The 13,292-nt window shown below is 47.3% G+C and overlaps 1 protein-coding gene across 1 annotated transcript; it reads right to left on the bottom strand.

The window, feature by feature from the left end:
- Positions 1–9,773: 9,773 nt before the first annotated feature.
- Positions 9,774–11,413, bottom strand: LOC123185306 (uncharacterized). Its single transcript, XM_044597221.1, has 3 exons — positions 11,133–11,413; positions 10,176–10,440; positions 9,774–10,064 (listed from the first exon to the last, which is right to left on the bottom strand). Exons 1-3 carry the CDS (start codon positions 11,259–11,261, stop codon positions 10,048–10,050), a joined length of 411 nt encoding a protein of 136 aa, XP_044453156.1. The 5' UTR covers positions 11,262–11,413; the 3' UTR covers positions 9,774–10,047.
- Between the last annotated feature and the right edge of the window lie 1,879 nt (positions 11,414–13,292).

Raw genomic sequence — 13,292 nt, forward strand, 5'->3', positions numbered from 1 at the left:
AGATGACACCTCCAACATCATAGTCCGATACTTGGCGCAAACTACATCGCTAACATCCAGCATGTCCATGGTAATCTCGTAGCTCTCAATCCAAGCAGCCGGCTCCAGGTCAGCCGTGTAATTAGGAACCTTGTGGGGGGCTTTCAAATCCTGTGGCATGCGCTCATTGCGTAAAGCCAGAGCTAGACAGGGTATTCCAATGGTTCTTGTACTCAACCCTATACCTTGTGACGCCAATGGGGTTGTGGTAGGCGATGGCTGAGCCGCTGCATTGGCTGCTTCTGCCCCCCCCCCCCCCCCCCCCCCCCCCCGCACAGCCCAAGCTGCGTCAACAATTGCCTGAGCGTCTAAACCCTAGGCCGAGGCGGGTCACGCGGCTGCTCGCGATGCCGACATGCGCTGCTGGAGACCGATGGCAACTTCGTATGCCGGCTCCTGCTGTGGCTTGGATGAGGGGTTGAATGGAGCTGTTGCTGACTGTAGGAATAGTTTGCATGTTGGGCGACCGCCGTTTTCAACATCTCGATGGCATTCCGGGCCTCAATCTCAACTAGGGTATTCCCTGTGATTGGAAGTGCGACGAGATTGGCAGTCGCCGCCAACATGTTGTCGAAGGGGTTGGAGAAGTGACCTGCCGGCGTCAGGAAACGATGTGGAGGTGTTTGAACGGGCGGAGGATGCAGGTCCGACTCAGGCTGGTGCTGTTGAGCTGGCTGACGAGGTTGAGCCGACGGTGGTTGTCTGTCTTCGTTCGGGGGCGTGACCCGGGTTAACTGGGGTATAACCGGTGCTTCCGGGACACTTGTCCTAGCCCCGGAGCGGGCGTATTGAACAAACGCATGGGCTCAAGATTGGGGGGTAGACGGCTTATGTGCCTTATCTGATGAACCACGTCTGAGGCATTCTGATCGAGACTCATGTCCCAGGCTTCTGTTTTTAGGCGCTCCACCTCATTTTGGATCTGGGTTTGCATCTCCACCATGCAGTCATTCTCAGCATTGATGTCCTCCTAAACCTTAGCCATCTGCTCTTGAAGTTTCGTCACCTTCGTGTTGCTTTCCGCCTGATTCTCTGCGGTTACCGGTGTCTCCAGGAGCATCGCTAAGGTGGCCACTAACTCTACCAAAACCCGAGCTTGCGGTTTGACCGAGCCGGCCATGCCTGGAGTTGGCGCTGAAGTATCGGTCCCTGTTACAGTGCCTGCTGCTGTGGAGTCATGAGTCGGGGCAATGCCTGCCATGTAGGCGGTGGTTCGATGAGGCGGCTCGCGGTCGGCTGGAGCTGGCTCATCATCAGAGTACCCCACAAGCCTACCATCGTACAACATAAGGATTGACTCAGTGTCTCCAACCGAAGACTCGCCATCGGAGTAGACGAGGGTGTCCCCGTCCGACGTGGAGTTATTCGCGAGATCGACTCCTTGGGTGAAGTCGACGAAGACGTGATTCTGGCCGGCTTGAGTCCGGGCAGGTTGGGCGCGCCGAGCCGGCTCGACGATGTCGGTGCAGATGTCCGGCTCGAGACCCAATTCACCGATTTTGCCAATGAAGACGGGGATCTTACCAAAGGGGACCCGGTACCCGTACTCGATTGAGTCGGCCTCGGGGCCCCAGTCTGAATCATTGATGTAGTGCTTGCCACGATGACTCTTGGTCATCCGTCCGATCGCATATCCATCGACCCTTGAGAGAGCTCCCTCTAAGAACTCAACACCACCGTGTGCAGGCCCCACAATGAGCACCAACTGTCGTGGTTTTGTCACAACAGATGTCCTCAAAAAAAGACTTAGTCGTGAGGCCATCGCAACTAGGTAGTAGATTGACCGGGGTTGATCAGAATCGAGAGACACGGGTTTACCCAGGTTCGGCCCCTCACAATGGAGGTAGTAGCCTACTTCCTACTTGATTGATTATTGCTTGAGATCTCAATTACAAAGGCGCAACTTGGCTAACCTAGTACTCGAGAGCTCTTAACTTAGTCCCTTCTGCCTCAGGGGCTCCCCTTTATATACAGGCCGAGGCCTGAGGTCACAACAGAATCCGGGTCATACTACAACCCATGTCTTAGTCTATTTCCTACTTACCTTATCCTTCAAGTAAGGGAAATTTCCTACAACTTCCTTGTGGAGCCGACTTACCAGATACTGGGCCATAAGTCGGCCTCCTCTTTCAGTCGCCTCCCGGGCTTTGAATTGCAGCCCACATAGTGAGCCTGATGATGAGCCGCCATAGGATAGCCAGGTCATATCCTATCTGGGTCATATCATGGGGTATATCCCAAACAGGTGGCGCGAGACTCTCTTTGGATCGCGGTGGCGATGGATAACAGGGGGCCGCCCATTGTCACTAATGTGCCTAGGGATAGGGTCAAATGAAACATGCGCACATGCTTCCTTACAAGCCATGATTTCTGCCCCTCTGCATAGGCAAGGCAGAAGATCTCGGCTGCGCGAATGCAAGTAGTGGGGCCGGGTAGCATCATGATGTTTGGCTTGAGGGATAGGACAAGCGGTGGATGGATTGTGAGAGCGCAAGAGGAGATGGCGGTGAAGGTGAGTGTTGTGGCTAACACCAGGGTTGGTGCGATGGTTGTAGCCGACTGGTATGCCGAGCGGCGCGCTGTGAGAGACACGATGGTCATGAGAATTCAATGCACAAGTCTGCTTACACCAATGTGGCGTGCGAACAAGGGAAAGTGGAAATTATGGTTGTCCGTCCCATCCCGTCCCATCCCATCATTGGTGGTCCCCACATTGGAAGTTAGAGTCAAACGCCTTCCCCTCATTGCAGTTGACATGACAAGCGGCGAGTCCCATAGAGTAGAAAACGGGTCAAAGAACCTAAAAAGGAAAACGATCCAAAGAAGAAGGCAACTAAAGCAAACTACGCGTAGGTGCATGCACATAATTTCTTCGCAAGCGGTAGTGGCACATACCAAAATAGTGAAGTTTGAGTGGCAGGACTTGAATATCCAACTCCGACAATGGCACCAACCAAAAATTCCTTTTTTCTAATACTAGAGTTATGAACCTTTCCCTCATGAACAAGGATATCTTTAAGATTGAATGTGGGAACAATCATTATGTTGTAGAGTTCTAGAAAAAAATTGTTATTGTATATGTTGTCCTAAATGACCTTTCTTAGGCTGGTCATAGTGGGGAGTAACTTGCATATGTTACTAGTCTATGTTACTACCTTTATATTGCATAGTATCATAGATTAGTATCATAAGTGGTCTCATTTATTGCCATGCATGACACATAGTAGCATCACATTTATTATGTTACGGTATCTATCTATGTTATATAACCATCTCGCTCTTCTTTAATTGCATGCCATATAAGCATGTATGCGAGTCCCAAGTACATGATACTACTTACGTTACCCCCACTATGTCCAGCCTTAGCGCTTAATCCCACATTTAGCCCCTCTCAAAATCTAATTGCATATCTGATCTAGGGGTAGTTATGCCACTTACTTGGCGCTTTTGAGATAGCACGGCTCCATCTCCCTTGGCGGTTTTGGAGTTGTGCCATTCTTAGCGGCTTGCATGACAATGGAGTAGCTACATGGCTCCATGATATGGAATATGTGGACAACACTACTTACCATTTAAGCCCATACACATGTATTTCATGCCTTCTCTTTCCTATGCGGGGTCTATGTGATCTAGGCCTTTGTTTTCATGTGTAAAGTTTCTATAATTTTGAAAGTTCAAAACACTAAGAGTTCAAAATTCCTGAGAAGTTCAAATTTCAAAAGTTGAAACTTCAAAAGTTTACAAATCCAGAAAGTTTCAATTACAAAAGCTAGGCCACAATTATTTTGAAAAAAATTGTATTTTTTAAAGTTGCCAAATGTGGAAGCTCAAAAAGTGGAAGCTTTGCAAATAGGGGTTGTCGGAATTTGACTGTCAAATGCTTGTTGGGAAGTTGCCTACCAATAGCCACGCCCCTTAATATCACATACTCCCTCCGTCCGGTGAAAAGTGTACGTTTGGCTCTAAAATTTGTCCACAAAAGAGTATACATCCAGATGCACATTAAAGTAGAAAAAAATTGCTTCTCTCTTATCACACGGTAATCAAGACCAATAGCATTCTACACATGGTCTCCTTGATTTTTACATGCACATAGGTCATTGGGGTTGGATAATTAAAGAGGAGAGATGATGGTTTTCATCTTTCCAATGCATTTTTTACTTTACTTCATAATTTGTCCTAAAATTTCTATATGTACACTTTTCACCGGACGGAGGGAGTACTGCCTCATCGATCATATGTCTAATACATTGGTGAGTGAGATCACAAAGTGTGCGCCAATAAGGATGGTACGACTCGGAAAACCCAACGCGATGACACCACAACCTCTTAGAAGCGTCAAAATAAGTGGCACAACTGCCCGACGGCCAAAAGTGCAAATACGTTTGGAGAGAGGACAAATGTGTTTTTTTCCTGGTAGAAGGGCCAAATCAGATGTGGGATTTAACACTAAGAAAGGTCATTTTGGAAAAATTATACCAAATATTTGCATAGCCAAGGCTTTCCCCCCATTCCGGTTGCTTTGATGCTTCCAAGTTCCAAATAGGTCTGCATAGAGTGAAACGATTTGTTTCAGTGTGGCAGTGCTTATGAAACTTGTGATGGATCGCAAACCTTCTTTGGGGCTACTGTTTGGTTAGAGTTAGTCCCATTTGAAACCACATTTATTTGAACATGGTACATATGCAAACGCTCATACATACGCATTTTTTTTAAAAAGGGGCGCTTTATTACTTAAAAGGTTTAAGCATTACACTCGACCTTTGCATTACACTCTGTGATCAATCCCATGTAACCAGTTGCCAAATATATTAGAAACACTACAAGGAGGATACAAGGAAGAAGCTATTTGGATGACTGACCATATAGAACGAGCCAATTTGCATTGGAAGAATAAATGTTTTATTGTCTTATCATGGTGACAAAAGACACATTGCGTACTTCCATGCCTATTCCTTTTAATAAGGTTATCTTTAGTAAGAACGACTCCGCGACAAAGATACCATGCAAAGATTTTATTCTTAAGAAGCATCTTCATTTTCTAGATCTTCTTATTAGTATCAACTGGCACATCAGACTGGATTAACGCTCTATACATCGACTCCACTAAGAATTATCCATTCCCGTGGAGGTTCCATCGAAAAATGTCATACCCATGTGACAAATGCATCGTGGACAACCGTTGGAGCAGGATGTTCCACGATTGGAGTCTGGGTCCAATTAAATATCTTCTGAATGTCACATTTGTCATAAATGATTCCATTACCATAGCAATAGTATCACCCTTGTGGTGCACAATGTTATATAGAACCGAATATTGTTCTTGGAGTGTGGCATCTCCTAGCCACTTTTCTTCCCAGAATCTAATTTCTGAACCATCCTTAATTGAGAATGATCCATAGCAGAAGAAATATTTCTTCATAGCCATTAGACTCGCCCAAAAGTGGGAATCCCCAGGCTTCCAGTACACTTGAGATACCGCCTTGGAACCTGCATATTTCCTCCTTAAGAGTCTTTTCCATACACCATCTTCCGTCAGTAATTTAAACAACCATTTGCCAAGTAGGGCCCTATTCTTAACCTCGGGATCATGAATGCCCAACCCGCCTTAGTCTTTGGGACGGCAAACCGCACTCCATTTGGCCAGTCAATATCTCTTCCTCTCACTATCTCCTTGCCAAAAGAATCTTGATCGGAAATAATCCAATCTATATAAGACTCCTTTTGGCAACTGGAAGAAGGAAGCCATATATAGTACCATATTACTTAGTACTGAATTTATGAGGACCAATCTTCCACCCAGAGATAGCAGTTTACCTTTCCAACTGCTAAGTCTTTTTTACAGTCTCTTCTCGATGTGTCTCCATTCATCATTTGTGAGTCTTCGATAATGTATCAGTATCCCCAAATATGTGATTGGAAACTGGCCCAACCCGCATCCGAACAGTTCAGCGTACAGGTGGGCCTCATCTTGAGCGTCACCAAAGCAAAACAATTCACTTTTATGAAAATTGATCTTGAGACCCGAGAGTTGCTCGAATGCTGATAAAATTAGTTTCATATTTCTTAGTCGGTATCCATTAAAACGCGATCTAGTTTCTCATATGTCAGTTTCGGAAGACTGTTCTCCCAAGTGAATTGTCTTCCAATCATGGACACCTCACGTAGATCAAGACTGTCAATGACAACGTTGAAAAGGAAAGGCCAATGATTATCAAACCTAGCGCGACTTTTCTCATTCGGAAATCGAAGCAGATTGAAATCCCCACCTATAAGAATGGGATAGGGATTATCTTTCGCCAGATTAACCAACTCACGGAGAAAATCGGCCTTGAACTAATCCTGGGCTGCCCCATACACGGCGACAAGGGTCCATGCGAAGTTGTCGGCCTTGTTACGAATATGGGGTTGAACGTGAAATTCACCATAAGCATATATGATCACCTCTATGAACGCACACATGCTTGCATAACCTACTACTCCTATGAGCACCCGCGAGAGACTTAGCTGGCACAACACCTTGAGGTTGACATAGTCGTTTTAAACGCTTTCATAGATGACGGAACGTCCCCACCCACTGAATGCACATCGCCGGAAGGCGTGAAATAAATCTAGGAAGATGCGAGCACCGATGTCGAGTCTAGGACTTGAACCCTGGTGGGTTGGGGATACCACTGTCCTCCTAACCATCCAACCACAGATTGGTTCGCAAAATCAAATACCCCCCTCCGTTCCTTGATATAAGGTGTATAGTTTTTTGAGAAAAAAAATCTGAAATTAAGGTGTATTGCGTTGCACCACTCGTTTGGATATTTTTTTTAGGGATTTGATTACATTTCCTTATATCAGGCAAGCTCCTCTATTTTCTCATGTTAATTAGTCAGGTGAAATCTCGCCCAAAACTTATGAAAAATTTCCCTCCACGTACGTTCTTTAATTTCCGTGTCAAAAACTACACACCCTATATTAGGAATGGAGGGAGTATATTTTTTCGTGCACTGCCACGAGAGGGTGGGATTTATGTATAGATGAGATATAACTCCTATGGGATTGAATTTGATATTTTACCTATTGCTTGGCCAAGTAGAGTGTGCGGGGTGGTATTAACTCCAAAATTTAACAATCGTAAAAAAATGTATATTCATATTATGAGGTAGCTATTTAATATGATTTAGCTAATTGGCCATGCATTGCAACCATGGCATGCATATTCTAATGGTACATCAATTATGTTCGACATATATGTTACACACCATATTCTAGATTTTTGCTAAGTTTGATTTCATATGAGTATGGATAGGGGAAGGGAAGAAAAGGTTTGATTTAGTTGAGATTTTGGTAAGATTACATTCGATGTGGGTATGTGTAGAGCAAAGTAAGAATTTTTTTGATTTAGTTAAAGTTTAGGTAAGATTTGGTTGATTTGATTTTGTTAATGGAACACATGGTTTTGGTAGGATTTGATTGAGTTAATGCATAACATAGTTTTATTAAGTAGGACAGAGAAAGTAAAGCGTCGTTTTAATTTAGATTATTCCAAACAAGGGGGGACGAAACCACATTTGATAACCTACAAACGCAGATACATACATAAGACAATCTATTTGTGACTTTCAACGAAATAATCCCACTAAGACCTTGTTTGGCACCAGAGGTTTTCAAGCCCCACAGGGGCTGGGGATTTTGGGGGATTTGGATCCCTCCCCTTCACCAATCCCCTCTAATCCCCTACGTTTCATCCCATCTCCAGCCCCAATATTCCCTTTCACATAAAATTGTTGTTTGGTAGTGCTGGTGGTGCTGGAAAGGAGAGAGGAACGGTGGTGGCTCTCAGTGACGACGTGCTTGGCGAGCTCGTCGAGGACTACGATACGAACGACGGACCAATCGGCAGCGGCCATATTGAGAAACCCTAGATGAAGATGGGGGGAGGGGGGAGGAGTGCCTCAGGGGAGATGGCCAGCTTGCTCTAGGAAGAAGAGGAAGCAGGCGTCCGGCGGCGGCGTCGGCGGCGGTGGAGACGGCTGCTGCGCCTGGTTCTTGCGACTGCGTCTCGTCTCCCTCTTGCGCGAGGCCTGCGAGCCGCGAGGTACCCCTCGATGTTGGAAAGCCCCGTGGATCGGGGAGGATACGAGAAGATATTCGGGGCTGGCTCGGTTGATGCTCAGTGCACGAAACGATTCACATGGGCTTTTAGGGGCTTGCAAGCCCGACGGGGAAAATCCACTAAAAGCCCGTTCAACCCCTGTGTGCCAAACAAGGCCTAAGGAGGCACGAATTCAGTGTGCTCGATTTTTTCAGTAAGCCTGACTAATTCGATGTTGGAGAGGCAAAACCATAGGGCGATGCTAGGCGCCGGCGCACCGGCCGAAAGTTTCGGCCGGTCCAGCCCTAGCCCTTGGATGCGAGCCCGCGTGGCCATTGGATGCAGCAAAAAAAGAAACGATTCGTCCTGGGCTTCTTCTACCTCGGGTTAGATCTGTAGCTCCTGCTCGGTGCCCTCGTCGCCGCGCCTCCAGTCCCCTCTGGTGGCCGTCCTCGTCGCCGGCTCGCGGCCCTCGCCCCCGGTCGCCGTCCTTGTTGCCGCCAGGTCACCGTTCTTGCCCCCGATTGCCGATCTCCGTCCTTGTTGCCGCCCGGTCGTCGTCCTCGCCTCCGGTCGCCGTCCTCGTCGCCCCCGGTCGCCGTCCTTGCCGCTCCTGGTCGCCGGTCGCCGTCCTCGCCGTCACCGTTTTCCAGCAAATCTAATGGCCGGTTCCAGCAAAAGTTCTGCGAATGTCACCGTTTGAAGCAAAAAAATCCGCCGGTTCCAGCAAAAAATGAAGCCACTTCCAGCAGAAAAATCCAGTGCGGTTATAGCAAAAACGCGTCGCCGTCGTTGTCGCCAGTTGTAGCTCGCCGTGAAGGGTCGCAACAAAGTGAGTCGCTGGTTGTAGCAAACGATGCCGCTGGTTCCAGCAAAAATGACATCGTCGCAGGTTTCAACATTTTGATTGAAGCTTTCTCGATCTCTTGTAGAAGCTTTTTCATCTGCGGAATAAAGCTTTTTCATCTGCGGGATGAAGCTTTTTTTTAAACGGTTGCAACTTTTGTAGTGTCTGGTTGAAGATTTTCAATCTCTGGGTTGAAACTTTTTCATCTGCGGGATGAAGCTTTTGTTAAAACGGTTGCAGCTCTTCATGTGTTCCGAGTCTGGTTTGAAGCTTTTTTATTTACTAGATGTAGCGTCTTGCTGCAACAGTAGTAGATTTTTGCTACCACCGGCGATTGAATTTGCTACAACCGGTTCTAACAAAAAATCACCGTGGGGTGTAGTCTGCCATGGCTGGGGGGGGGGGGGCTCGAGCGCTGCAAGGTCTGGCGAGGGGCGGCCGGGGCGGATTCCAGGGAGAGGCAGAGGGGCGGATTCTGGGAAGAGGCAGAGGGGTAGTAGTCCGGCGAGGGGCGGCCGCAGGCGCACGAGATCCGGCGAGGGGCGGCCGCAGGTGAACGAGATCCGGCGAGGGGCGGCCGCACGCGAACGACATCCGGTGAGGGGCGGCCGCACGCGGACGACAAGGCGCTCTTCTCTGGCGGCGGCGGTCGAAGGAGCGCGCTGGTCGCCTGGCCGACGCGTGGTGCCTGCCGGCGCTGGTGCCCTCCTGTACGTGCGCTGCGCGAGGAAGAGGGAGACCGGCCGAATCGTTCCGCCGGTGCCCCGGCCCCAAACGTTTCCCAAAATCATAGCACACACATACAAGCGCACGACCATATATTAGTGTGAAGAAGGCATATTACAAGAGCACAGTAGTACACACATGAGAGGACCCATGTCCCAACTAGGTAGACACACACAAGCTCTAACATAACAGTAGCTTAATACTAATTAGTTAAGCTGATGATCGCTGGACCGACCATCTTCTCCACCCAGTGAAATAACGATGATGAAGCATGCTATTATGAGGTAGCTAGCTGTACATTTTATTTATATCTCGCTCATCTCACACCAGTCTCTTTTTCCTGCTAGTGCTAGTAGTAGAGGGAACCTGGGGAAAAAAGGGGTTCAGTTAGTCAAAACGTAGAGACAGTCAATACGTACTACTACTAGTACTTTATGAAAGGGAGTGTACGTAGGAGGTAGGTTGAGATGGACCGACCTTGCCACCAGTCACCCCGGGTGGCTGCCGACGTGTCGCCGTCGTCCTTGTGCTTGGGTGCCGGTGCGGCAGCGGCGGCCGAATATTGCCGCTGAGATTCGGCGCCGGCGTAGAAGTCCCGGCCGCCATAGTGGACGGAAGAGGAGCCGAAGTAAGGCGACTCAGGTGACCCCCCGTGCTGCTTTCCTTGCTGCTGATGCCCTGCCGACGATGATTTATTCCCAGCTGCTGCTGCTGCCCGGAGTGACGCATCTTTCCCCGTCGCCTGCCATTACCAATACATATATATGCACACGTAATAAGTACGTGGTTGACCAATTAAGCAACCAAAAATATCACACACGTGCCGAACAAATGCTCCTCTGATAGTACTATGTACATGAAGTATATGCACCGTAGTCCGTAGACGATATAAGTATAACACCACCAGTCCATTGTTTTGGATCACATCGTCATGCATGTAAAAAAAGGTACATGCATGCATGACAGCATGAGGATAAACTAATGAGTAGATTACTAACTAGCTAGTCTGGTACTAAGTGACATACTACATATACGTACTGTGGTTTATATGCGCACGTGTTTGATGTAAACAAAAGTGCTTTCGTCTCGCATGAAGCGATATGCATTATCCATGTACCATGCTGATTTATTTATTTAATCCATGCTTTGACCATGCATTTTCTAGTAAAGAAATTGATCAAATCTTTTTCTAAAACTAATATTCAACCGGTAGAAAATGAAAGAAAGCCTATTGGAATTATTTTTTTTTTTTTGCAAACGATGGACTTGGAACTAGTAGTAATTTGTGTGGGTGAGAGGTAAGCAAATCGGGGACGTTGTACACATGCATGTTCGCCCTTTTTTCGACAGAAAAGAAAGTTTGAACTGAAGGCGAACGCACACACAAAATTAAGATCGAAGATTAAGCCGGAAAGTATTGAGATGCATATATACCCCGGATGGAGTTGGGAAGACGGTGCTGAAGTAGCCCGCGGAGGAGGAGGCGGCGCCGTCCTTGGGGCCGAAGAGGTCGTCGACGATGGAGCTCCCAGTCGCAGCAGTGGGCTTCTTCTTTCCGTCCATGCCTGGGATTTGGCTAGCTGAAGGATGGAGAGCTAACTAGGTACTTCGAAGATTTGGCTACTGCTCTCCTCACTGACTCACCCTATAGACTTGAGCTGGCGTAGGTTTCAGTTGCTACCTGCGGTGCTGCGGTTGTGCTGATATTGACGAGCCCTCGGCCGGGCTTTTAAAGGCGCGGGCGGCTTGGGACTTGACACTGACGCTGGTTGCTGTGCACAGATGGTCGGTCGCTCGTCATGTGTCCGATTTCAATCCAATGGTCCAGAGTAGTTGTTCCAGAATCATACTAGTTCCATAACCGGATCAAACGGTCCTGAGGCGACAAGTGCATGCACGAGAGAGAGGGAGGCTGCGGTGCAGTTGGATAAGTCGCGTGCGGGGCCCGCGTGATCCGTGCTTCTTTTCCTTTTTTTCTTTCGTCCATGCCGCCCGTCGACAACGATGCTCCGTTCCCGGATGCTCAGAGAGAGAGAGAGAGAGAGATACCCGTGACTACTGGCTCCAACAAAACGGCCCTGCCCATGGCCGCAACAACGGTCGCTCTCTGGTACCTTTCCTGTGTGTTAGTACTAGCTAGGCATGCATGCATCGGCGACATGGCATACCGGAGCGGAGAAATACGCAGGCACATGCTACCGGTCGGCCGCATCGATCACCCGTCCATCGATCCATTGATGAAACATATGCGGCCATGCCCTGTGCCATGTGCGTGCATATATGCCCCTGGCCGGCCCTTTCGTCGTCCAGTTCATCCATGCATGTACTACTCCCTCTGTACCGAAATACATGAGCCTTTTCCCCCTTGCTTAGGCTCACCTGGGCTAAGCTACATGCATGCATGCATGCACATCAGACGTACGCACAGTTAAGGATGCATGCAGGTAGCGGTTGCTTTAACCGTCAATGCATGTATATCCATCCAAACGGCCGCCTGCGCCTGCGCCTCCCCCAATAAATCCACCATCTCACCGCATGCATCGTTTGTCTCGTATACTTCACTCACTCTACCTGGTCTCCATGCACACATGTTTGGCACCGGCCAGTCAAACCGCCCGACACGTGCTGCCGTACGTGTCTGCACGCGTCTTCTCACCGTCAGGCTAACTTTTTTTTTTCAGGTGAAAGAGAGTTTTATTCCAAGGGCGTAGACACTCTAAAGGCAAATTCACCTTCATGTAGCACATTTACAACAATTAGATATTTTGTCAAACTATCGGTAACTCTATTATGATTACGGATAAGTTTACGTAATAAACTCTCTATCTACTTTTAATTCTTTAATCCCTAGAACTAGAAGGAGAAGATAGATAGATCCGTGGACGAGTGAGACTGCACAATGCCCGAAAAGCTCCATGCATGTGTTGTATAGTTAGATATTTTTTTTGAAGTACCAACCGTAGAACAGTAGCTCTATGCTAGTTTTCTATTAAAGTAATATAAAGGTTACAATATCTACAAATAAAAAGCAGAAAAGATAGTCTCTAGCCTCTAACCAATGCCAATTTTTTCCAACATCATACCACTAAAATAATGTTATGTCTATATGAGGAGTCATTCCAGATGATCCTTAATCCACTATAGGAGGGTGTTTAGATGCTTCCTTTTAATTCTATGAACCAGTAAACTCAAATCCTCCTTTAGCCTGAATTTCCCACAATTGATACTAGAGGTTTCTGTTCTAAAAAATTTCCCATTTCTTTGACACCAAGTGGACTAGCACCCTTGTATTATAATACCATAGCAATGCTCTTCGGAAGAAGTTGATGTCCTAACTGAATGTCATCAATACAAGATATTCCCAATTTTTTCCTTGGCAAAACACTGTTCCAGCAGTTTTGCAGAAAGCCACAATCCTAAAACAGATGTCTCAAAGTTTCTTCTGCCTTTTCATTGTAGAACACACACTCATAGCAATCCAAGTGGAAGCTCTTCCTTTTGAGCAGATTTCTGGTATTTACCCTGTCATGGATTAATAACCATAAGAAGATTTTATGTCTTAGTCTGCAAGCATTGTTCCAAAGCCACTTGAAT

This window comes from Triticum aestivum, chromosome 2A (assembly GCF_018294505.1).
Source record: "Triticum aestivum cultivar Chinese Spring chromosome 2A, IWGSC CS RefSeq v2.1, whole genome shotgun sequence".
NCBI lineage: Eukaryota > Viridiplantae > Streptophyta > Magnoliopsida > Poales > Poaceae > Triticum > Triticum aestivum.